This window comes from Bubalus bubalis, chromosome 8 (assembly GCF_019923935.1).
Source record: "Bubalus bubalis isolate 160015118507 breed Murrah chromosome 8, NDDB_SH_1, whole genome shotgun sequence".
NCBI lineage: Eukaryota > Metazoa > Chordata > Mammalia > Artiodactyla > Bovidae > Bubalus > Bubalus bubalis.
Genome location: NC_059164.1, coordinates 114,633,024 through 114,659,859, shown reverse-complemented (window position 1 = coordinate 114,659,859; position 26,836 = coordinate 114,633,024). Strand labels below are relative to the sequence as shown.

General features: G+C 47.2%; 1 protein-coding gene across 6 annotated transcripts in view; it reads right to left on the bottom strand.

Moving 5' to 3' along the window:
* The window catches only part of ACTR3B (actin related protein 3B), a 73,958-nt gene that overhangs the window by 5,941 nt on the left and 41,181 nt on the right, over positions 1–26,836 (bottom strand). For 5 of the 6 annotated variants that reach the window (XM_025291902.3, XM_025291904.3, XM_025291911.3 and 2 more), the window contains 5 exons: positions 21,399–21,494; positions 20,393–20,500; positions 16,775–16,918; positions 13,751–13,924; positions 12,256–12,348 (listed from right to left, as the gene is read on the bottom strand). In XM_025291902.3, the coding sequence (XP_025147687.1) occupies positions 12,256–12,348; positions 13,751–13,924; positions 16,775–16,918; positions 20,393–20,500; positions 21,399–21,494 (615 nt within the window). Of the gene's footprint in view, positions 1–12,255; positions 12,349–13,750; positions 13,925–16,774; positions 16,919–20,392; positions 20,501–21,398; positions 21,495–22,152; positions 22,421–26,836 lie in introns of those variants that run through there. The other variant, XM_025291908.3, reaches the window with a different exon arrangement.

Genomic DNA, 26,836 nt, shown 5'->3' with positions numbered 1-26,836 from the left:
AATATCCATGCAGGGGAAATGAACATTTACTAACTATCTTACTTCACACACACAACTGAACTCAATATGGATCATAGATTTAAGGGCTAAAATGTACAGAATTTCTAGAAGAAAATATTTCCTTAAAATCTTCGTAACTATGACATAGGCAGAGGAGATGACATGCTCTGCTGGCCATGTTCTCAGCATACCTTCTCCAGCAGTAATTGGCTGGCCTATGGAAATAAGGCTGGTTCGCTAACTAGTGTTTTATGAGCATCAGAATGTTACACAAACTTATTATTTTCAACCCAAGTGGCTATTCAGAGTTATCCTGAGAGTTTAAACTTAGCTAATAGGCAGTGTTGGCTTTGGTCTATTATCACCTATGCTTGTTCCACTTTCAGAATGGTGGAAAAAAAAACAAAAATAGAGAAATAAGTGAAATTACCAATACATGAATTCTGTCCATCTCATTTCAAGGGAAGCAACAGTGCTTCTCTTAATGATTTTGCACCTTACAAATAGGAACATTTAGCCTTACAGGATTCTTAATCAATTTCCACACAGAAAAGTAAGCAAATATTCTTCTAAGGGAAGTCTTTCAATACGATATCACAAATAGTAAAACTTTAATACTGTAATTTAAGCCCCTCACTTACAGGAAGGAAACAGCCTCCTAAGGCAGACACCACAAGACATGTACAGAGAGCTCTCAGCAGAAACCCCAGCTCAGAGAAAGCATTTCTAATGCCCTCCTTAACTAATACCATCTTTGAAGACATGAGAGAACACTGTAAGCCCCCCACCTTACTTCACTGTTTGTACAGCACAGGCCAACACAATCTCTTAAAATAAGATTTTTTAACTCAGCGTTTAACAGCTGAGCAAATATGTACTGAGGCTCCCTTTGGAAATCCTCATTTCACTAAGGTTCTCGTCTTATGCTCTAATCCATACACATGCCCTTCGCATCTCACCCCAGCCCACGTTCCCACCTCCTCCCTGGTCTCGCCGGGTTCTTTCAGGCCCTACTCTCCCCAAGGGACGTCACTGTGTCTCAAAGGTCCTGCGCCCTGCCCTCCGATCTAGGGGCCCGTCCTTCCCTGAGTGTGAGCAGTCAGGGGTCAGAGACTCACGAGGCACTCCACACGCTCATCCGTTCACACGGCCCCACACAGCCTGAGAGCTGGCTGTTGCAGGCACAGAACCTGACCTATCGCAAGAGGGGAGATGCAACTGTACGCCCAAATGAACAAGGGACAGCAGTGTCAACCTGGCAGGTTGCACACGCCAGGGAGGAAGCCCTGAAGTGGGAAGGTGGAACGGAACGTGAGGGAGGCTGAGATGGACCTGGATCGGTCTGCCCAGGAAGCCTCGCTGGAAGCCGATGACCCAGCAAGGACATGAAGGCATAGAGGAAGCAGGTCAGGGACACGCCTGCAAGAGCTTCCTGGCAGAGGCGGCAGGTGCAAGGGCTCTGGGGCAGAAATGTGCTCGGTGTGTCTGTAAAGTGGCCAGGAGGGAAATGAAGGAGGCTGGAGTGTGGAGAGGTGGACATGACCCCTGTGACTGTCCTGCTGGACCCTGATATGACTTCCCAGTGGGCTCCCCAGCCCTGCCTTATCTCCCCCAGGTGACTCCCAGCACAGTACCTTGGTGAGCACAATAAAGCTTGTCACCCAGTCACCACTCCTGCCCTCAACCCCCTGGACAGCTTTTCGGCTCTCGCGGGCCAGGAGCTGAAGCCCTGCCATTAGCCCCCATGGCCCCAGGCCGCTGCACGGGCTGCTCGCTGCACAACTCCAGGCCTGCCAAGCACTCAAGTCAGGGGATGGCACCTCCCTCCAGGCACCAATCTGTGGCACTGACTCCTCTAGTACAACCTGGGGGATGAGGCAGGATTGGCCTTTCCATTTCTGAAAGGTTTTGGGGTGGCAGGGATATCAATGGAATTTACTGCACACTGAATAAATGAGTGGGTTTGCTAGACATTGCCATGCCCACTCAGATGCCATGCTCACCCTGCCCGTGTCTACTCACAGGTCTTCTTGGCCTCAGCCGCCCTGTCTTCCACCCATGGAGGTGGCTCACCCATCCACCTCTATCTGGACCTTCTGGGAATCAACTTCAGCTGAGGGGGACCCTCTCTCCTGTATTGCCATCATGCAGAGTCTTTATGAAGCTCTAATAAGAAGTAAAATCTCAAAATGCACTCACCTGCTGAAAGTCTTAGCAAGTCTGATTATTGATTTACCAAATTACAGAATTCCTCCCTTTTCCTTAACTGAGTCAATTCAAATAATAAAAAATGCATATTTCAACAACTACTTTATCGGAATAAAATGTTTTTAAAATGCAGCATTTTCTGAACTAAACCAAAACTCAGCAGTGGCCACAGGACTGGAAAAGATCAGTTTTCATTCCAATCCCAAAGAAAGGCAATGCCAAAGAATGTTCAAACTACCGCACAATTGCACTCATTTCACAGGAGAGCAAAGTAATGCACATAATTTTCCAAGCCAGGCTTCAACAGTACGTGAACTTCCAGATGTTTAAGCTGGACTTAGAAAAGGCAGAGGAATCAGAGATCAAATTGCCAACATCCATTGGATCATTGAAAAAGCAAGAGAATTCCAGGAAAACATCCACTTCTGCTTCACTGACTACGCCAAAGCCTTTGACTGTATGGATCACAACAAACTGTGGAAAATTCTCAAAGAGATGGGAATACCAGACCACCTGACCTGACTCTTGAGAAACCTGTATGCAGGTCAAGAAGCAATAGTTAGAACCGGACATGGAACAACAGACTGGTTCCAAACTGGGAAAGGAGTAGGTCAAGGCTGTGTATTGTCACCGTGCCTATTTAACTTACATGCAGAGTACATCATATGAAATGCCAGGCTGGACGAAGCACAAGCTGGAATCAAGACTGCCGGGAGAAATATCAATAACCTCAGATATGCAGATGACACCACCCTTATGGCAGAAAGCAAAGAGGAACTAAAGAGCCTCTTAATGAAAGTGAAAGAGAAGAGTGAGAAAGCTGGCATAAAACTCAACATTCAAAGACTAAGATCATGGCATCCGGTCCCATCATCTCATGGCAAATAGATGGGGAAACAATGGAAACAGTGAGAGACTTCATTTTCTTGGGCTCCAAAATCACTGCAGATGGTGACTGCAGCCATGAAATTAAAAGATGCTTGCTCCTTGGAAGAAAAGCTATGACCCACCTAAACAGCATATTAAAAAGCCAAAACATTACTTTGCCAACAAAGATCCGTCTAGTCAAAGCTTTGGTTTTTAAAGTAGTCATGTATGGATGTGAGAGTTGGACCATAAAGAAAGTTGGGTGCCGAAGAATGAAAGCTTTTGGACTCTGGTATTGGAGAAGACTCTTGAGTGTCCCTTGGATTGCAAGGAGATCCAACCAGTCCATCCTAAAGGAAATCAGTCCTGAATATTTTACTGCAAGGATTGATACTGAAGCTGAAGCTCCAATCCTTTGGCCACTTGATGCGAAAAACTGACTCATTGGAAAAAGACCCTGAGGCTGAGAAGGATTGAAGGCAGGAGGAGAAGGGGACAACAGAGGATGAGATGGCTGGATAGCATCACCTACTTGACAGACGTAAGTCTGAGCAAGCTCTGGGAGATGGTGATGGACAGGGAAGTCTGGCGTACTGCAGTCCCTGGGGTTGCAAAGAGTTGGACACGACTGAGCGACTGATCTTAACTGAAATAAAAACTCAAAATGCACTAACCTGCTGGAAGTCTTAGCAAGACTGACCACTGATTTGCTAAATTAAAGAATTCCTGCCTTCCCTTAACTGAGTCAAATAACAAAACTGCATATTTCAACCCTTTATTGGGATAAAATTTTTTAAAATACCACAGCATTTTCTCTGAACTAAACCAGAACATTATGGTGTCATTTCAAATTCCTGGCCTCACTATGAACAGTCCTAACGGTGACCACATGCTTATTGAGCAGGTGCCAGGTGATGGTCGCTGTCCCACGTAAGCAAGCCTCACATGGCGTTATGAAACAGGCACTGCCACACCATTTCACAGATAAAAGAGCAGGGCCGGCAGTCAAATCACAATCTGGAGCTACACAGCGAGTAAGCTGCAGGCCTGACCGCACAGCCCGAGCTTGTGGCCACGAGGTTTAGAGACGCTAATAAAATGGCGGTAGTTACCATTCACACAGTACTGGCTACACCCAGGCTCAAGCTCTACCCTGCGCATGTGTTCTCTAACCGAATCCTCGCGAGAGTTCTGAGGGACCGTTACGCTGATCGTACCCATCATGCTCCAGGGCAGGAAGCGGCTCAGAGAGCGCCAACCGTCTCTGCACCGAAGTGACGCTGCCTGACGCCCCAGGCAGCATGAAGAAACCCCGTGGTCTGGCTCCGGAGCCTACACGCTTACATGTTACGATGCAAAAAATGACACTCCTCGAGAAACTTTCAACAAAAGCCAAAGTTCAATGTGATTCATTCTAAAGAAAATTTAAAAGACCAGGTGATCCTTTATCACACGGAACAAGAGTGGTGGGTAAGTTTCCAAGGTGCGAGTTTCTAGAAGTCCGCCCTCCTCAGGAAAGACGTTCCCCCAACACCCAGTTACCCCCTCCCGCCAGCTCCTGTGGGATCCTGCCTGGAGATCCTGACGAGCTCAGAGCCCGCTGATCCACGCGAGCATCTCAGCATGTTGGAAGGCGTCTGCTCCATCCAGTCAGCAAATCCTCAGACCGGAACCTGCCCATCAAGAAGCATCACTAGTCAACACACCACCAAGTGTGTCGTGGGAGAGAAGGAAAGCTTGACCTGAGCTAGAAAAATATCAAAAACTTAACACGCAGGAAAACGAGTTGGATACTGAAGCAGATGAAGCGTGGAGCATTAGATACCATAAAAAAATGCTTCTGAAAAACGTTAATTCCTTAAGACAATGTTCACAACACAATGCTAGGTTAATATACAAGATACAAAATGTAAATACAGCATGATATATTTACCTACCTACCTATATTTCAAGAAAAGGAGAAAGACAAAATGATAACTGATAAGTAGTGGTTACTGTTTTATTAAAGATTTTGAGTGAGTGAAAGTCGCTCAGTCCTGTCCGACTCTTTGCGACCCCATGGGACTATACAGTCCCTGGAATTCTCCAGGCTAGAATACTGGAGTGGGTAGCCTTTCCCTTCTCCAGGGGATCTTCCTAACCCAGGGATTGAACCCAGGTCTCTCACATTGCAGGCGGATTCTTTACCAGCTGAGCTATCAGGCCAGGGCTACTTCTCAAATTTTCTAAATGCATTTTAATCTGGAAATAGTCATCTCTGCTCATCTGCAGAGTCTACGTTTTCCTGTGTTTTCACAGTGCTGTCCGCTGACTTGCTGAAAGGCCACGGACCCCAATCTGCACAACACACCTTTCACTCATCTGCTTGTTGAAACCCCTGTAGTGGACTGGCCTTTTCAACAGGTCCTTACTTTGCTACATAAATGTCTATTCCATGATGTTAAATAAAAAGTCTCAGTCATAATTATCTCTATAGGACAGGTCCTGTCTTTATGCCAGTAAAAAAACATCCTGGCCAACATCATCATATACACTAGCCAGAGCCTGTCACCTTTTTAAGTAGAAACACAAAGTCTATATTAATAGTAAAGTCCACTGAATATCTTACATGGGATTAAAAATAACAAAAGTTCCACTCCTGTAACATTAAGTGTATTTTGTGCTAGAGGCTCTATCCTTATTCTTCATCCAGCTTGACAGATTCGCAGCCCCCCCTGCCCACCATCCTGTGTACCTTGGCCAGCTTCCTCTCTAAACTGCAGGCACAAAATAGCTGCATGTTTTGCTGGGATCGCAGTATTTGGGTTCCGCTCTTGGCTCAGCTGGTAAAGAATCCGCCTGCAATGCAGGAGATATGGGTTCGATCCCTGGGTTGGGAAGATCCCCTGGAGAAGGGAAAGGCTATCCACTCCAGTATTCTGGCCTGGAGAAGTCCATGGACTGTATAGTCCATGAGGTCACAGAGTCCGACATGACTGAGTGACTTTCACTTCACTTCTTCACTCGTCCCTGAAGAGATCTCCATGCCAACAGCTCCCTACAGGTTGAGAAAACCCCAGAGTGACTAGCTGCTAACAATGGTTCTCAGTTCAGCTGCACATCAAAATCTGCGAAGCTTTTAAAATCCAGATGCCCAGAAAATTATATCAGAATCTCAGGGTGAGACCCAGACATCTGTGTACTTTACTGCTCCTGGGATGAAGCCCACAGACAGCCAGGGCCAAAATCATCTTGTTTCCAGCAGCATCTGCTGCCTGGAATGACTTGGCCTCGTGGGGAAGTCACAGGCCAAGAGTCAGCTCTCACATGCTAGTCCTCTCCAGACCCAACTTCCATCACACTTAGAGACTAAACAGAAAAAGGGGGCGTGTGAATACCCCTTTTAAAAAATTAATTTTTAAATTTTTCTTCTTTGCACAGGCTTTCTCTAGCCGCACCAGCAGAGGCTAGTCTTCATTGCAGTGTGTGGGCTTCTCACCGCGGTGGCTTCCCTTGTTGTGGAGCAAGGGTTCAATAGTTGAGGCTCGCAGGCTCAGTAGTTGTGGTGCATGGGCTTAGTTGTTCTGTGGCACGTGGAATCTTCTTGGACCAGGGATCAAACCCATGTCCCTTGCATTGACAGGCAGATTCTTACCCACTGGACCATCAGGAAAGTACCATGAATAACCTTCTTATCTACAGGCCAGACAAAAAAAAATTAAGATTACAACTCCTCCTTTTGTCTAAAACAATTGTTTGGCTTTTTTGAAGATTCTCAGTTTTCAAAGGTACATCATATTTTACACCAACTTCTTTTTCTTGCCTACTAGCCTGAGGAACATGTTAACTCAAGGCTCGAGGAGGTCTCGGGTGTTTTCAGTAGGGCCTACAATAAGCCTTCTGCTCACTTCACCATAAAACACTCCACCTACAGTTTCTGCAACTGGGCCTGGGAAACACAAGAAATCCTGGCCCTACTGGTCCAGGTGGTGCCTTGAAGCAGGTGAGGCAAAGGGGAGACACCCTGCTCTGAAGCCAAGGGCAGGCCTCAGGGCCCCAGGGAGCTGCCTCAGAGCCTTTCCTGCAGGTTCCCCTATAACCCTCTCTGCCACCAGAGCTGCCCATCTCAGCCTGTGGGGACTGGAGGGACCAGGCACGAAAGCAGAAGTCAGGAGCCCAGCCTCCTACAGGGCCTCGTGCCTGAGTGGGTAACCCATCGGGGCTCAGCAGACAGCAGTCATGAGCTTGTGTGGGTGTGAACCTGCTTCCTACTTCTCCTGGGTGGTTTACTGAGCATTTTGGAAGCCCCATGGCAGGTGCCTGGGACACTGACAAGAGTGGGCCCAGCAAGCAGAAAGAAGCATCAGAAACAAAGAAGAGAATGACAGTAAGACTGGAGAGGAAAGACATGATCCCAAAGACATGCCCACTCAGCTCTCTGGAGCATGATGTCCGTGTGTTCTGCAGAAGCACTTGTATGTAGCATGTCGTATGTAGCATGTCTCTAACCAGAATAGGGCCTTAGAGTTTCTCATAAAATCCCACCAACCGTACATCCATGCATTTCATGAACACAGATGTCATGGTGGAAGGTTCCGGCCACAGCAAGCTCACAAGGAGGAGCTGACGACAGGAAGCGGGACCACAAGTACAGAGTGAATCCGAAGAACAAGGCTGCCTACCCGAGAGCCTCTAACCTGGGGTGACAGCCTCCAGAGACGACGGGCAGAGCAGCGGCCGGTGGGGGCCACAGGTTCAGGGATAGAGAAGCCTGACAACTGCACTAACTCAAAAGATACAAGCACACCTATGTTCATGGCAACTTTATTTACAATTGCCAAGACGTGGAAGCAATCTAAGTGTCCATCAACAGATGAATGGATAAAGATGTGGTACATATATACAATGAAATGTTACGGAGCCATAAAATGAATGAAATAATGCCATTTGCAGCAACATGGATGGACTTGGAGGGCAATAGGCTAGAGGGATAAGGCAGAAAAAAAATACTGTATGATATCACATAGATGGAATATAAAAAAACTAATGAACATAACAAGACATAAGACACAGTTATAGAAACAATCTGCTTCCCTGGTGGCTAAGCTGATAAAGAATCTGTCCTGCAATGCGGGACACCTGGGTTCAATCCCTGGGTTGGGAAGATCCCCTGGAGAAGGGAACAGCTACCCACTCCAGTATTCTGGCCTGGAGAAGTCCATGGACTGTGTAGTGCATGGGGTCCCAAAGAGTCGGACACAACTAAGCCACTTTCACTTTCACTTTTCATAGAGAACAATCAGTGGTTACCAGTAGGATCGGGAAGAGGCAAGACAGGGGCAGGGGATTGAGAGATACAAACTATTCTGCATAAAATAAATAGGCTACAAAGACATGCTGTACAACTCAGGAAATATAGCCAGGATTTTATAATAACTACAAGTCCAAGACCAATTTGCTCCATTTAACCTAGGTCCATCTAGTTCTGGGGCTCAGGGTCGTCCTCTGTTAAGGAAGGAGCTCAGGCTACCAGGCCATCTCTACTTCCTGTAATTCCACTGAAACTGAACTCAACTGTCTAAAGACAAAAATCTCACCCCATCCTGAACCTTCGTAGCCACTGGCACAAGTTTCATCTCCATTACAATGAAACGAAGACTAAAGAGAGCACACCTGTTCCCATGCTTTCACGGACATGAAGATACAGCCAATGTCAGGTGAGATTTAAGAAGTAAAGAGAACAAGGCATGAATTTTACTAAACTTTAATACTCTCCTCTGTCTCTAGTTTCCCTTTCTTGCACATTTTATTGGAGAAGAGAGATGTTTAATTAAGCACATGTAACAGTAAAAATCAAATCCCACTGGCCTCTAAAGTCAAATTCCCTGGGGTTCTCAGTCCCTTTGCCAGATCTCCAGATTGGAAAATCTTTTGTGGGTCCGAGAATTTCTTTGGTGTAATTGTTCTGCCTCCTGAGAAATCTGTATGCAGGCAAGAAGCAACAGTTAGAACTAGACATGGAACAGTGGACTGGTTCCAAGTTGGGAAAGGAGTATATCAAGACGGTATATTGTCACCTTGTACATCATGCGGAATGCTGGGCTGGATGAAGCACAAGCTGAAATCAAGATTGCTGGGAGAAATATCAATAACCTCAGATATGTGGATGACATCACCCTTATGGCAGAAAGTGAAGAGGAACTAAAGAGCCTCTTAATGAAAGTGAAAGAGCAGAGTGAAAAAGCTGGCGTAAAGCTCAACATTCAAAAAATGAACATTGTGGTATCCAGTCCCATCACTTCATGGCAAAAAGATGGGGAAACAATGGAAACAGTGAGAGACTTTGTTTTCTTGCAGACTTTATTTTCTTGCAAAATTACTGTAGATGGTGACCGCAGTCATGAAATTAAAAGATGCTTGCTCCTCGGAAGAAAAGCTATGACCAACCTAGACAGCATATTAAAAAGCAGAGATACTATCTTGCTGACAAAGGTCCATCTAGTCAAAGCTATGGTTTTTCCAATAGTCATGCATGGATGTGAGAGTTGGACCATAAAGAAAGCTAACCACTGAAGTATTGATGCTTTTGAACTGTGGTGTTGGAGAAGACTCTTGACAGTCCCTTAGACTGCAAGATCAAACCAGTCAATCCTAAAGGAAATCAGTCCTGAATATTCATTGGAAGGACTGATGCTGAAGCTGAAGCTCCAGTACTCTGGCCACCTGATGCAAAGAAATGACTCATTGGAAAAGACCCTAATGCTGGGAAAGATTGAAGGCAGGAGGAGAAGGGGACAACAGAGGATGAGATGGTTGGATGGTATCACCGACTCAATGGATATGAGTTTGAGCAAGCTCTGGGAGTTGGTGATGGACAGGGAAGCCTGGTGTGCTGCAGTCCATGGGGTAGAAAATAGTCAGACATGACTGAGCAACTGAACTGAACAATAAAAATAAAATTATAATTTGTTTTCACCCATAAAAAGCTGTCTACATAGGAAAATGTTCCTATGTAGAAAATGTTCCTACATAGGAAATAATAAAAATAATATTTCTTAACTATAAAATTTCAAACAATTTTAAAACACAAAAAGTAGAAAGTAAAAGTTATCCATCTCCCAACCCCAAAGATATTTTAAGTCTGGCATATATCATTCAAAACCTTTTCAAACATATATGTATGTATGTATGTATATTGAATGGGTTGCCTTGGAAACTAACAGAGATCATTCTGTCGTTTTTGAGATTGTATCCAAGTACTGCATTTCGGACTCTTTTGTTGACCATGATGGCCACTCCATTTCTTCTGAGGGATTCCTGCCCGCAATAGTAGATATAATGGTCATCTGAGTTAAATTCACCCATTCCAGTCCATTTCAGTTCGCTGATTCCTAGAATGTCGACATTCACTCTTGCCATCTCTTGTTTGACCACTTCCAATTTGCCTTGATTCATGGACCTGACATTCCAGGTTCCTATGCAGTATTGCTCTTTACAGCATCGGACCTTGCTTCTATCACCAGTCACATCCACAGCTGGGTATTGTTTTTGCTTTGGCTCCATCCCTTCATTCTTTCTGGAGTTATTTCTCCATTGATCTCCAGTAGCATATTGGGAAAGTGGAGAGTGAAAAAGTTGGCTTAAAGCTCAACATTCAGAAAATGAAGATCATGGCATCCGGTCCCACCACTTCATGGGAAATAGATGGGGAAACAGTGGAAATGGTGTCAGACTTTATTTTTGGGGGCTCCAAAATCACTACAGATGGTGACTGCAGCCATGAAATTAAAAGACGATTACTCCTTGGAAGGAAAGTTATGACCAACCTAGATAGCATATTCAAAAGCAGAGACATTACTTTGCCAACAAAGGTTCGTCTAGTCAAGGCTATGGTTTGTCCTGTGGTCATGTATGGATGTGAGAGTTGGACTGTGAAGAAGGCTGAGCGCCGAAGAATTGATGCTTTTGAACTGTGGTGTTGGAGAAGACTCTTGAGAGTCCCTTGGACTGCAAGGAGATCCAACCAGTCCATTCTGAAGGAGATCAGCCCTGGGATTTCTTTGGAAGGAATGATGCTAAAGCTGAAACTCCAGTCCTTTGGCCATCTCATGTGAAGAGTTGACTCAGTGGAAAAGACCCTGATGCTGGGAGGGATTGGGGGCAGGAGGAGAAGGGGACAACAGAGGATGAGATGGCTGGATGGCATCACTGACTCGATGGATGTGAGTCTGAGTGAACTCCGGGAGTTGGTGATGGACAGGGAGGCCTGGCGTGCTGCGATTCATGGGGTCGCAAAGAGTCGGACACGACTGAGCGACTGACCTGATCTGATCTGATGTATGTATATATACATACACAAACTACATTTTAAATTAAATAATAGTATATATAAATTTTACGATTTCCCTTTTAACTTAACATATACTATAACGTCTTTTCATCTGAATTTACACTGATTCACCTCATTCTTTTTGAAGACTGCACAGTACTCTACTGTGTATGCCCTCACACCCGGGCCTGATGGTCTCCTCTAAGCTCAGCCCCCCGCCCCGAGCTGAGAAGGTAAGACTCTGCAGAGGCTGCGGGCCTAGAGCATGAGGCAGAGCACAACCACAGGTGAAGGAGGGCCAGCTGACCGCCACTTCCTGTTCTCAATATCCAGCTGTCAGCAACATCTCCTTTTATCCTGTAATTACACAGACTAGCCTTTTCTCATTTCAGGTTTCAAAGCTCCCTGGTCACACAGAATTCTGGAAAACATTATCACATGGGCATTCCCACCCGACGCTTCAGTCAGGATCTGACTTCTTTCTGGCAACAGCACATGTGGGACAAACCTAAACATGCGTGAAGCAAGACCAGAGAATTCAGGGAGAGCAGGCGGGGACGGGCTGCCTTTATCATTCGGTCACTATGCAGGGTTAAAATTGTCCAATTTAAAATACAGCTGGCCAGATAAGAATAAAGATACAAGAAGACTTAAATTAAAAACCTCCGGTTAACTGAGTCCTATTTCCAAACATTTACGTCATCGCCACCCCAAGAAAAACATTTCACCAGTATGCTGGCCTTTAAGAAATCCTACACTACCGCGGTGAGACAGGAATGTCTGCACACTGATGTTAAGAACCTGTTCTTCTAAGAATGCTGGGCCTTAGGCTGTGGGATGAAACCCGAGCACCTCCCCCAGGCGGCTGATACCTTATACAGCGGACGACGAACGTCGATGGGGCAGTTCTGTATGACTTCATCAACAACCTCCGAGATGGACTCCATGAAATCTGGATTGGCAAACTGAATTTTGTAGAAACAAAAAGAAACATTACATACTTCTCTCAATAACTTTTTTTTTAAGTGACTTTAATAAATACAGAATGTACTGTAACTTTTAAAACCATCAGGCTAGAATGACCACGTCAAATACTGGTATGTCAAACGAACCCAAGTGAGTGTGCACGGGGTGACTGACGGTGACACGTCCCGGCGACACATGTGGGCTCAGTGAGGGGAAAACATTCACAGGAGCCAAGAGCACCCGGCCCTGCGTCAGGAGACACCGGGAGTCCTTCAGTCCAAGACTGTAAGTCACATGTGTGTGATGTTATGGAAACACCGTTGAGTAAGAACAAGTGTATCACTTATGAGTATTAATGTCATGTAAAAATTAGCCCAGGATACAAGAGAAAACACAGCCAATGAACGATCACACTGGAAACCTGAGCCAGAAGCCTGGCGGAGATGCAAGGGGGACGGCTGGAAGCGGTGGCTTTTCAATGAAACAATATGGTAACAGTCACATCACTGAGTAAACAGCCTTCGATTCAGTTCTGTAAGTCAAATAAGGTAAAGTGTAAAAGAATTCAATTTTAAAAATCTGAACTATGCTTTAAAAATCAAGGACACCTTTAATGAACTCAAGAAGGTAACATCCGGGTGCTCACCGGCTGTTCACTGGTCATGGTCAGTTTTGTGTCTGTTTTAAATCTATAATATCAAAGGGCACGAATGAGTGTTAAGACTGTGGTGAGGCAACACTGTGAGCCATCTGCCTGCACGAAAGGTCACACATGCTGGAAACAGGTGGCAGCGTGTACCCTACCTAACAAACCAAAATACGAATACAACCCATTTTATTAAATCTTAAAATGTCGTCTCATTACTGTATCTGTAAGAGTTAATAATAACTCTTTGTGACTATAGTTAACACAGTGAGGCCTGCAATTCTTAAAGCCTGTCTAACTGATGGAAAGGCTGCTGCTCAGACAGGAGCTCTAACTAGCCTGCAGCAGGAAATACGGCAGGACCCACCATCCGGGGTTCAAAACTGGAGTTGGAACGGACCATCACAAAAAATGGAAAGGTCACGTGCCCTCCTACGCCCACACTGATGGTCTGCCGGGGTTAACTAGTTTTCTCGTTACTATGAGAGCAACTCCATTCCATTATCTTCTATTGCTCTTAAAGCGTCTTCCTAATTACTTGTTATCTGTTTTTTCAACAGAGAGCCAGGTCTAAAGAGGGCAACAGTCAAGCAGGTGCTATAACACACGGTGCTGTAACAGCTGCAGAGGGTACGGCGGGCGCCCGGCGGTCCTCACGGGAAGGTGGCCCGAGGACTGCTGCCTACATACACCAGGGGGCAGCATCGCTCCACCACACACGACGGACTTCGCTCTCAGAAAGCCCGCCTCTTTACCTCCGGGTGAAAGAAAATCTCAGGGCCCAGGAACCTTTCGTAGCCAACATCTATGATGAACTTCTTCTGGTTGATGGCGTTGATCCCCGTGTACTGTTTGATCCACTTCCGAGGATCCACATCATACTTGGCGAACTCCTTGACTATATCAGGGCAGATGTAGCAGTATTTCTCCTGCAGACACACACACACAGAGAAGTCACCAGAGTCTGCCTCTGACCAAGACCCAGTAACCCCCAGCCCTGGACACTCCGAAACCAGTCCTGCCCGCTCATCACAACTCCAGTGCAGACGCAGTCAGGCCTCACAGACTTTTCATGACTCTGCTCCGGACTGTGAGTGAACCTGCTTGCTTTGCAGCTTGGCTATTCATCTCAGCCCTCCCCTGTCATATTCTGCTGCTTATCAGCTGAAGTACTGACAGCATGTACTAAGCATCTTGTCTCCATCTCCTGTCTCCTTATTCCTTGTGGGGCCCCACGCGGCGCCTGCCCAGGCACTCACAGCCATCCACCCAGACCAGCAGACCTGCGCTGCAGCCCCACACTGAACACGGCCGACCTCACCCTGATGCCGAACACGGCTGATCACGGGTCGTGAACCTGCTGTGCAGTCTGACACGGCACAGCCACCAGCTCTACAACGTGGACACACAGGACTCACAAGAAAACACACACCCCTGCCTGCTGGAGTGTGTGCTCCAGCACGGAGTCAGGAGAGGAAGCAATGACGTGACGAATAAGCAGATGACACGGCATGCTACAAGGTGCCAGGCGCCACAGACAAAAGAGGCCAACAGGCAGGACGGAGCGGCCACGCACTGCAGCCTGAGAACCCGCTCCTGGTTTTCACCCAGGTATCAGCACCAGCCTGAGACATGCCCAGTGTCTCCCTGGTGTCTGGTGATGCTCCCCTGGGGATCTCTGGTCAACCACCTGTCCTGAGAGCTAACCTCAGCAGAGCAGCAGGTGGCTCTTGGGTACCAGATCCTGAAATAAACTTCCTGTGGGCAACGTAGGCTGTGTTCAACACCAGGCACAGAGCTCATGCTCACCGCACATCTTAGGGCCTCGGGAGTTGGTGATGGACAGGGAGGCCTGGCATGCTGCAGTCCATGGAGTCGCAAAGAGTCAGACACGACTGAGAGACTGAACTGAACTGAAGGTGGTTTCACGATAATAAGTTTGAAGTGTCCTAGAATCCCTGAAACAGATCCTAATGCCATATACTGTCAAATTATAAGCTCCACAACACTGTGCTCGTTAATATCAGAGTGAGTCCATACAACTGCAAGTCTGCAGACTGCAGACAGAAGCGTGCCACTGCCCTGGAATGGAGGCCTGCTGAGTTCTTAGGGCATCTCTAAGTGACGGCATGAACACCTCAGTGAAGCTGGATGGGGCGCGGCCGTGTCTGCACTAAGCTCTGGACCCCCGCTGCCAGGACCGTGAGTGCCAGGCCCACCAGCCTCAGGCCTGCGGAGACCACCCCTGTGGGGTGCAGGGGCTCCACCACCTTTCCAGGACGCCCCCGCCCCGGTCTCAGGAAGGAGTGAGTGGAGGACTAACCACAGGCCGGGCAGCTGGCTAGAGGGACAGGAGTCTCTCTCAGCCCCACCTCACAGCTGAGCCACACGCTGTGCGTCCTGAACGCACCAGATCCAGGGTCAGGGTCAGCACCAGGGCCCAGAGGGCCCGAGACAAGGAAAGGCCACCACGGAGACCCGGAAAGCAGCCCCCCAGTCACCGCTCAGGGCTCCACTTCCCCACGTCCACCCGGAAGGCCGGTCACATGCATAACAGAGGGGGCGGGGAAGGGACAAGAAGAAAGGCGAAGGGAGGGCAGATGGGGGAGGTTTCAGTCTAAAAGGATGCTTCCGTGACCTTCCAAGGGGAGAGGGCGGATCTGGGGTCGGGCCGGGGCTGCGAGTTCGGCTCTGAGGCACCCCCTCCCTGGAAGCTCCCGTCCTGGACACCCAGGGTAGCGGGGGCCCCTCCTCGCAGGAGCCCCGGCCCCAGAACACCTGTGCTCACTGAGGGCGGGGAAACAAGGGAGTGCCCCCTTGCTCCCTTCAAGCCCCTTACTGGGTGCTTAGTGGGGGACAAGCAGGGGAGGCTAAACTTCCTGAGGTTCAGACGCTGTGTGCTCTATGAGAAGGGGAGACGCCCAAGGCCCCCTGTCACCCCCACACTTCAATGCTTCTCCGTAAACAAAACCCTTGTTCTTCATCTGTATAATAATCACCCTTGTATTATGAAGACTCTCTTGCATTTTGGCTCTAATAAAAAACAGTAATTTGTCCTGATTTCCAGTAATTTGTCCTGATTTTCAGTTATTTGTCCTGATTTTCAACCTGGAAAGAAAGCTTCTTTAAAAAGGGTCTGTCAAAAAAAAAAAAAGGGTCTGTCAGCTGCTAGATACAGAGAAACACAAAGACCAGACTGATGGGCCCGGTCAAGCAGGCACTTTTAGAAAGGCCCGGTAGGACGTTTTTCCTCTCATCTTATCGATTTGATCTTAAAGCCCCCTGAAACCTTTCCAACATGGTCATTACAGTCTAGAAACGACAGGGGGCAGGGTGGGGGGGCGCCGATCAACGACCCCACCCTGGAACAGCATTACTCTGAGCTGTAATTCACAGGGCTCAGAACCACACTCTACAGGTACTGGAAATGCGTCTGAACGCTGGCTGACTTCACCAGACTCCTGACATCACTGCTGCTGCTCCCTAAGCTAGAGATGAACTTGGAGGGACGGGAGGCAGACACGCTTAGCTAACTGAAGTTCTAACCTAATTAGGCTCCTTGAAATGATGCTGGCCTGGGTCCAGTGCTCAACCCCGGCCACCAAGCTGCCCTCATTAACAGCAGGAACCCCCGCAAGCATAAACGGATAGAGACCCACGTTCTCTTGGGGAGGGAGGAGGAAGGAAGATGAAGCGGGGGGCGGGGGGGATGGCAGCAAGGGAACCCTCCAAACACCATTTCTCTCCGGGCAGACCGGCCTGCCCCCGCCTGTCTCTACCTTGATGGCTTTGGCGGTCTCCAGCGACTGCTCCGGAGGGATCCCCGCCTCCCGCTCCCGCAGCAGCTGCTGGATGAAATAGGTGATGTCCCGCCCTGCAATCGGGATGTGCTTGATGCAGCTTCCAATCACGTAACCTTCTGCCTAGGGAAGGAGGGAAAAAGACCAGGGGAGGCCTGTGAGGAAGTCCAGGAGGCACGGGCTCCCGGCACTGAGTCAGCCCTGCCCGCCCAGCACCACGGCGTTTCCCGCGGCCACACTGTCTGCGGAGGGCTTGCTCAGGCCTGGAGCCGAGTGCGGTTCCGTTAGTAGAACCTGATGTTTTCATCAAGAATGTGAAGAGAAAACCCTGTAAAACAGTTCATTTCCAAAAAGTATGGCTGCCAGTCAGAACAACGGATGAATCCTCCTTTTGTTCCTCTAACAAAAAGGAAAAAGTTTTATTTATAAGTGTTAACAGCAACTAGAAATGGACCTGTAGTGAAAATTCAGCAATCTGGTTAGCAGGCAGGACGCAGATTCCAACAACCTGGACTCAGTCTGGTTCCACAGGCATGGGCTGAGGGGCCGTGGATGCTGGTAACATGTTTCAGCCTCGGCGCCCTCATCCATAATGTGGGGCAAATGGGGTGGATGTTGGTGATACAGCCTTCATGGGTAAGTCCAGCACCCAGCCTGTCCCGGGAAGGTAGTAAGCGCCCAGTAAGTGGTGCCCTCCACTGTGCAGTGAGCGGCACTGCCCAGGGATAACTGGTCAGCCCACCTGAGCGCTCCGCCACGGGGGACCACGCTGGGAGGGGCTGGGCCGTCCTCCGCCGGTGCCAGCAAGGAGCTGCAGCCCGGCACCCCCGCCCACTGCCCTGAGGGCACAGCCGCCACAGAAGCCAGGCTGGGCGCCTCCAGCTCGCTCCAGGGAGCTGATGGTCAGTGAGGCCAGCTTCCTCGAGGGCAGAAGGGACCCTCAGTCTCCCGGGAAGCCCTGTCTCCTGGGCCACGAGCCCCTGGGACAGAGCGGACAGAGGCGGCTCCGTGTCACAGAGTGTCAGTCCTAACAGCTGTAAGCACAGACGCCATCACCAGTTAAGTTGCAGGAACAAGTCCCTGAGTTCCTCTTGAGGTTTCTTCTGACGTAACTCTGTCTAGCAGAGAAGCTGTGGCCTTCCCAAAGAGTCCAAGCCATTTATTAAATATTTTAAGATCGAGATAAAAGATATGAACAAATTATTAAAATAATAAAGATAAACATATAAACACTCATAAGAATATGAGCTCTCTCTGACACAAACCACTCACAATTTTTATATTCTATGTCTTGCGTTAGTCACTCAGTCTTTGTAAACCAGGCTCCTCTGTCCACGGAATTCCCCAGGTAAGAATACTGGAGTGGGTTGCCATTCCCTTCTCCAGGTGATCTTCCTGACACAGGAATCAAACCCAGGTCTCCCGCACTGCAGGCGGATTCTTTACCATCTATGCTTTATATATAACACTTTCTAAAATGAATTCAACCAGTGTTCAATCAGCTTCATTGCAGCATTAAATATATTAAAACGGCCCACAAAACCAACAACAGGAAAATAAATGAGTGATGCTATACCCAGAGGATGGGCTATTATGTACTGACTATTTTTTTCACAGAATATTTAACCATACACTAGGGATAAACCAATATGCAAAATATAAATTTAGGATTACACTGTACAGTCAGAATACAAAATCAGACACAGAATATTCTAATTCTGCTTAAAATATATGCACGTGTGTTTAAGAGCTTAGAAAGATATATAACCAAAAGCATAATGCAGTCCTCTGAGTGGGTACTACAGGTCTTTTTTTTTTTCCTTCTCTATCTGTCCAAATTTTGTTCAACAAATGTAATTTTTATAATCAGGAAAATACTGGAAATAAGAAAGAGATAAAAAGCTGAACAACAGCTTTCTCTGTGGGCCTGAATACCATGTAGAAGTTTTCTTTTCTTCTCCTCAACCAGATGCCAGAGGGAGGCAAAAAGCAGGGCGCCATCCAGACCCAGGTCTGCCCTGTCTCTGAGGGCATGACCTCAGCGCGGAGGCTGGCCCTCAGAGGTAACCTCGAGGGTCTCCAACACTGGTCATGGCCCTCAAGAGTGGGGAGGGCTCAGGGCCCAGCGGAGGGTGCTCTGCCGGCATGGAAAAGGCTCTGCCCCGTCTCTCCTCACCCCCCCGGGGCTCAGGGCACACTGGCAGGGGGGCAGGCGGGAGGAATGTGGCTGTATCCTCCTGACTGTGGACTGTGGACTGTGGACTGTGGACACAGGAAACTTGCCCCACAGTGAACGCTGGCCTTCCAGGAATTAAAGCTTTAGCATATTAGTATATCACTTCTCAAATGCCTGAAATGAAATGGTGACTATTTTTTCAATTAAAATAAATGAATTGCTTTAAAAAAAAAAACACCCAGTTTGTACTTTTAAAAGACACACACACACACCAATATATGCAAAAAACACACTTGCAGTATCCATTGATAACTAGTAACAGGGTTGAATCTGAGTCTGGAGGAGGAAGATGAGGAATCAGAGCGGGTCTGACTGTCCACTGTGCGCCCTCTGCAGGCAGCTTCAATTCATCTTTAAAATTTTAGAGCAAACCAAATAATGTGCTTCCCTGGTGGCTCAGCTGGTAAAGAATACGTCTGCAATGCGAGAGACCTGGGCTCGATCCCTGGGTTGGGAAGATCCCCCTTGGAGAAGGGAACAGATACCCACTCCAGTATTCTGGCCTGGAGAATCCTATGGACTGTATAGTCCACGGGGTCAACAGTTGGACACGACTGAGTGACTTTCAAATTTCAAATAATTAATTTAAATAATCCACTGGACTGAAAGAAAAAACAGATAGTGTTCTATTGAAGCCTGAATTAAGAAATCACTTCTCTAACACTTTGAAATTTAAAACCAAAAACTGACATTGCAGAGTATTCTGCAGGCCAAAATGAACAATCATCCCTTGAAAGTGAAAATCAGTCATGTCCAACTCTGCAGCTCTATGGACTATAGCTCCTCTGTCTGTGGGATTCTCCAAGCTAGAATACTGGAGTGCGGTGCCATTCTATTCCCAAGGGAATCTTTCCAACCCAGGGATCGAACCTCGGTCTCCTGCATTGCAGGCAGATTCTTTACCATCTGAGCCACCAGGGCATCTCCCTTTCTTGGCTCTTAAATAAGAAGCAAGAAGTGATTCCTCTAAAGCAGGAGCTGGGTCAAGCTACCCACCTCTTGTGACACAGCAAAGAGGTCATCCTGAGCTACTGATACCCAAGCGGACAGCTCAGAACGTGAGCCAGGAAGACCCCCTGGTGATGTTCCTCGGGGTCATGCGGAGCCCAGGAGACCCTAAACCACTGCTGACATTCTGACTGCAGGAACCTCCCACTGCAGATCCCAAACTGCCAGCACCACAGACACTGGGGCTGTCTTCTTTCTCACACTCCTGGGTGTAAAACTCCTGCTAATTTGCTGAGTACAGCCATGTCCTCTAAAGTGGTGTCTTAACTCCAGAAGGGTGTTTTCCCTTCGTCTCTTCCCTCACCTCTGATCAGGTGAGGCCCACAGAGTGAAGCCCTGAAGATGCCGCTTACCACTGGGATGGCGTGGGTGACCCCGTCCCCGCTGTCGATGACGATCCCCGTTAACGTGCGTTCGCCCACCTGGCGCGACGTCCACGAGGCGGCCAAAGCCAGAACTGCCTGCACGGGAGACACGGAGACCGTGAGCCTTCGGGGAGACTCTTCCCAAGGCCTTCACCTGAGGGTTCTCAGGTTCAGTCAAGCCTTCTCTTACTCAACAAGTCTGAGTAACTTCTTCCCTTCCCCACCCTCCATCTTCCCCCAAGAATTCAAATCCCAGTCCATTGAGGGACTAACATGCAAATTCTGTAGGCTTCACCTGAGGAGTCAAGCTTTCCGCATAATAAACCAGAGTCTTGCAAAGAAAAGCTGATAAGAACCACCAGACGTCGTGGCATTTGCTATCTCCCAGATTAATTTTCTATGTAACTCCTCCTCCTCCTTTTTCTTAGAAGTGAAGGACCAGAGTATGCAGAAAATATTTTGGGAGATACTTTTTAAAAATTTATTCCCGAAAATCTCAGTTCCTTTATATCGAGTAGCAGATAAATAACAACAACCAAAACCAACAAAAACCCCACATTCAGAACAATTAGCTTCTATAAGTGCATGGAGCCCAAAACCCAAAGGGGGGACCCTCTAGAGAGTTTTGTTCTGTTTTTCAACACATTCTATAGCATCTTTTCTTTTTTATGATCAGAAGGGAAAGAAGCCAAAAAAGAACCATTGTCTCAAGCTTGTCACCCAAATACCTTAGATGCTCATGTATGTGCAAAGACAAAAGCTGGACAGCTCCATACCAGCAGTAAACACACAGATCACAGAACATGTTCGTACAGCATTTGAGTTCAAACCCAAATACTGTGTGTGTGTGTGTGTGTGTGTGTGTGTGTGTGTGTGTGTAGGGTGCAGAAAAGGAAGAACACACAGCAGTCTCACAACAGGGGCCTTTAGGATCACCTTCCACTATGAGACAGCCAAGAATATTTAAGAATCATAAAAATCACTCTGCTTTTACCTGAACTGCAATGTAGAGTCCTGGGACATTAAACGATTCAAACATAATTTCTGCGAGATACTCTCGATTTTCTGGTGTATTCAGTGGCGGTTCTGTCTGTAAGAAAACATTCACTGTATGTAGCGTTCACTCAAATTTCATGTCACTACAACAGAATCGTAAAAAAGTTACCCTAAAAGCATGATAACTAGGCTGCTGTACCATTTCCTAATTTCACAGGTAGGGCACACTCAGGGAGTACTCTAAAGAAATCAGTACTTTAAGAAATGGTCTTACAGCTCCTAATGTCTTAGGAGCTTTGACACAGCAGAGCAAAGACCTCTCTAAACACTTCTGCTCTTACTAGCCACCCCCAAAACAAGAACCAGACACAGAAAAGGAAACTCTACCTTCGATAATGCAACACCCACACACCCTGAAGCTGAGGAGACCTGCGGCGAGCTGCCAAGGGCAGTAACACCCCCCGCCCCCCGGGACAAGAGAGGACACCAAGAAGGGGAAGGACCGGTGACTCCAGATGGCAGGCCAGCCACGCGGGTCTCCGAGAAGAGCTGAAGCAGGGCATCCCCGCGTGGAACAAGACCAGTCTGAGCAGAGAAGAGCTGAGAAGCCTCCCTCCCTGAGCCCCAGCTGCTGTGAGAGCACAGGCCACAAGGTCAGATGAGGCAACTTTGCCATCAGCTGCGAGGCAGAAAGACCCACGCAGAAGCAGCTTTGCCCAGACCCTCTTCACCCGCGCCCGGCCCAAACTCACACGCAGAGCTGTCCAGAAGAACTCCCTTCATTCGAAGATGAGGAAAAAACTCAAAGAAACCAGCCAAAGGCCGTATAAAAACACCACAAGAGAAAGGGAGGGAAGACAGAAAAGTAACAGGAAAAACAAACGGCAGACCAGAAAACACTGACCCAGAAAAACAGAAAAAAACGAATCAGGTGAAAATCATGGTAAAGACATTTCAGAAAATTCAAATATCTGTTTTAAAATAACTACCATTATCAAAGAGGAGGAAGTAAACAGGATTACAGAAAAAGAATAAATAAACCTGCTTTTTGTCATTCAGCAGTATGTTGTGAACACTTTTCCATGTCAATAAATATGGATATACATCATATATTTAAGCTGCAAAAAAAAAGAAAGAAAAAATAAATAAATAAAAATTCTCTGGGCCTTTAGGCAAAAAATTCCACGTTACCCTTTGTTATAGACTGAGCTGTGTCTCCCAGAATTCCTACGTTGAAGCCCCAACACTTGTGTGAACGCATCTGGAGAGGAAGCCTCTAAGGAGGGAAGAGGGGTACGCGAGGTCATGGGGGAGCCCTAATTCCACAGGATTAACGTCTTTGCAAGAAAAGGAAGGCAGACTGGACAGCTCTCTTTCACACCTGCACAGAGGGAAGACCGTGGAGGACACGGAGAGGTCAGGGAGAACAGTCTCACCAGACACCAGCCCTGATAGCACCTGACTACAGACCTGAAGCCTCCAGAACTCTGAGAGAACACTGTGGGATTTTAGCACGCTTAGTCTGAGCAGCCCCTTCATGGATCACACATCTGTCATGGCGAAGGGGCTTGCATAACTCAGTGAAGTGATGAGCCATGCCCGGCAGGGCGACCCAAGATGGATGGGTCATGGTGGAGAGTTCTGACAAAACATGGTTCAATGGATGAGAAAATGGCAACCTACTCCAGTATTCCTGCCAGGAGAACCTCATGAATAGTACAAAAAGGCAAAAAGATATGGCATCAGAAGATGGACCCCCCCAGGTCGAAAGGTGTCCAATATGCTACTGGGGAAGAACGGAGAAATAGCTCCAGATACCTTGGCCACCTGATGAGAAAAGCTGACTCAGTGGAAAAGACCCTGATGCTGGGAAAGCTTGAGGGCAAGAGGAGAAGGGGAAGACAGAGGATGAGATGGTTGGATGGCATCACCAACTCTGTGGACATGAGTTTAAGCAAACTCCAGGAGATAGTGAAGGACAGGGAAGCCTGGCGAGCTGCAGTCCATGGGGTTGCAAAGAGTCAGACACGACTTAGCAACTGAACAACAACAAATGTTCGAGCACACAGAACAACCCTTAAAGCACAGAAAGTACAGCCAGTCTCAGCCATCAACACACACAGGTGTGTACCACTGGGTCACTTACAGGGTCCTCAGGGCAGGAAGGTGTGGCCACATTGCTAACCAGTTGTGTTATAAAAACAAATCTTCCCTGGTGGCTCAGTTGGTAAAGAATCTGCCTGCAATGCGGGAGACCTGGGTTCGATCCCTGGGTTGGGAAAATCCCCTGGGGCAGGGAAAGGTTCCAGTATTCTGGCCTGGAGAGTTCCATGGACTGTATAGTCCATGGGGTCGCAAAGAGTCGGACACAACTGAGTGACTTTCCCTTTTCACTTTTAAACATATAAGAACCTGGGAGAATCTCATTCCTATGAAGCTTTCCTGAATTAACTATTAGGAGATAAGCTTTAGCCAGACAATCAAAATGCAGAAAGTACAGCCAATGACTCACAGTGAGCAATTAATCCATATAAGATGTAGAAATAAAGATTTTTCTTTTCTGAGAATTATAGCCATAGAACAGAATGTAAACACTGTAAATTAAATCAGCAGAACCAGTATTAAGTTGAGAGGTATACGTGGAAAGGAGGAAAGAATAAAAAGACATTGATAACCTTGTATCATGGAATCAGAAAATAATTGTTTTATTGACAGAGTATCACATATATTAGTATACATAATGTTATAGATGTAAATATTAGAATGTTTAGTGAAAGTGTTAGTCGTGTCCAACTCTTTGCAACCCCATGGACTACAGCCAGGGTCCTCCATCTGTGGAATTCTCCAGGCAGGAATACTGGAGTGGGTAACCATTCCCTTCTCCAGGGGATCTTCCTGACCCAGGGATCAAACCCGGGTCTCCTGTACTGCAGGCAATTCTTTACCCTCTGAGCCACCAGGGAAGCCCAGTGTTTAGTAACAATCAGTCCAAAGCAGGTGACAGAGGAAAGGAAGAGAAGGTAAGAAAAATGTGGAAGTGTAACAACCTAGTCACTAAGCACAGGAGGAAGCAGTCACCCCTACAAATACAAGTAAATACGCAAAAGTATAGCTACATTAAAAAAAGTTTTAAATACTGAGTCTTGGGACCAAAAAAGGGAAATACCAGAAAAATTCAAATCTGGATTGTGGATGAGTTAGCAGCATCGCATCAATGTTGATTTTCTAGTTTTGATAATTACATTGCGGTTATGAAAGATGTTAACAGAGGGAGCTGGAGGAAGAGTATATGGAAGTAATCTGTAAAGATTTTTTTTAAACTTTCAAGTCTAACATTCTTTCAGAATATTTTAAACTGTACAAATAAAACTAAAACAATTTTTAAAAATTACTGAATTCTCAGGAAGAACTCACCCAATAAAAATCAAAGAGAAAAATCAAACCTGAGTTTTCAAACATGAACACACAAACAAAACACATAAAAACCAGACACCATAGCGGGCAGCAAAACAGCGGAGTGGAGGCCACACCAGCCCGCCCAGGAGAGCTCTGTGGTCCACGCCCCGCCTTCGATGTTCGTAAGTTTGGAAACTGACTTCCTCTCTCTGTGCACAATTAGTGCTGACCTCACAGAGGCCTAAACCCGGGCAGCACCTGGCATGTGGTGAGTTACTGTTACCAAAAGCATCAGCAAGGAGCAGTGAGAAACACGCCTGCTAGCGACACAGTCTCTCGGCTAAGACCAGGAAACAAAATCGCATTACCCTGTCCAGGCAAAAAAAACAAAAAGTGCCTCAGAGGGGCGCTGTTTCTAAGATCGGAAAAAACCTAAATGCCCATCACTAGAAACTGACGCAACAAGTGACCCCACGTCCATAAACACAACCTTCCGCAGCGATTAAAAAGCATGGGCTCTATGGGTGCTGACACAAAACACTCCCTCGAATAAGCTGTTAAGTGAATACTCCTTAATGTTCTTCTGTGTCAACAACTTCAAAAAAAAACAAAAGAAGGTGTGCAGTGGAGAGGAATGGGAGCTGCTTGAAGGGCAGAGGGTCAGATTGTGAGATGGAACATTCCAGAAACCCGTCACAGCACAGGGTGAACTAAACACGAACATACGGTTAAAGGGGTACATTTCACACAATGCTTTTCATCACGATTGAGTCTAAAATAAAATTTAAACCCGAGATGGACAGCGGTGTGTGTATCCCGTCACCACGGTACAAACAAGCGCATGTGCAGTGCCCACGCCTGCGCACGAAGCCCTCTGCTTGAGACCCAGGAAAGGCGGGGTCCTCTCAGGAACGTGTCCTCTCAGGAACGTGTCCTCTCAGGACGCAAACCGGGAGGCAGCGCGGAGCCGAGAGGAGACCCACGGACCGGAAGTCCTCCGCACCTTCTGACTCCGTGCTGTGCGCTATCTCTTCAAACAGGTCAGCTGGCTGTCGATGGGGGGCTTTGGTTCAGACTCCTGTCTAGCAACTAAGGCAAAGCTCAAACACAGTGCCCCAAGCAAGTTTTAATTACTGTAATTAGAATCAATATATTCCCCGGATGGGAGAGAGAACGCAATCTTAAAGAAGAAATAATAGAGGCATCAAAAGCAGACTGTAAATAAGGGATCTAAAAGTCACCCAACAACATGTAACTTATTTTAATGTGCCAGCCTCAAGGTGTTGCGATTAAACCTGTTACTTCCTTAAAAAAAAAAAAAAACCCAGTGCATGGTCAGCACAGCGTCAGGGCTGCTATTCTAGATCTCTTTCATGTAAAGCACATGAGTAACAGCTGCAGGTTTCAACAGTGCTGGCTACCAAATGTCTCCTTAAAGTGCTTCCTATCAACCTGACACGGAGAAGGCAATGGCACCCCACTCCAGTACTCTTGCTTGGAAAATCCCATGGATGGAGGAGCCTGTTAGGCTGCAATCCATGGGGTCGCTAAGAGTCGGACACGACTGAGCAACCTCCCTTTCACTTTTCACTTTCATGCATTGGAGAAGGAAATGGCAACCCACTCCAGTGTTCTTGCCTGGAGAATCCCCGGGACGGAGGAGCCTGGTGGGCTGCCGTCTATGGGGTCAAACAGAGTCGGACACGACTGAAGTGACTTAGCATAGCATAGCATATCAACCTGAAAAACAAAGGCTGTTGGTGGGGTTAAATAACTGGGTAAATACGTGCAAACGCTGAGTGGGGGAGGGGCAGGGCACACAGCAGGCGCTGGGCAAATGTCAGCTATACTGTCGATAAGCTAACTCATGCCAGAAGAAATTATATAGATTAACCACAGAGAGCTACAAAATCTTTTCTCACCTTGAAGAGGAATGCAAGCACCTTAGTAAGTACACTTGATAAACAAAGCATTTAAACTAAGGAGAGGGGAAAAAAGGATCAGGAGAAGACAAAAACAGCATGGAAAGCGTGCGTGCTA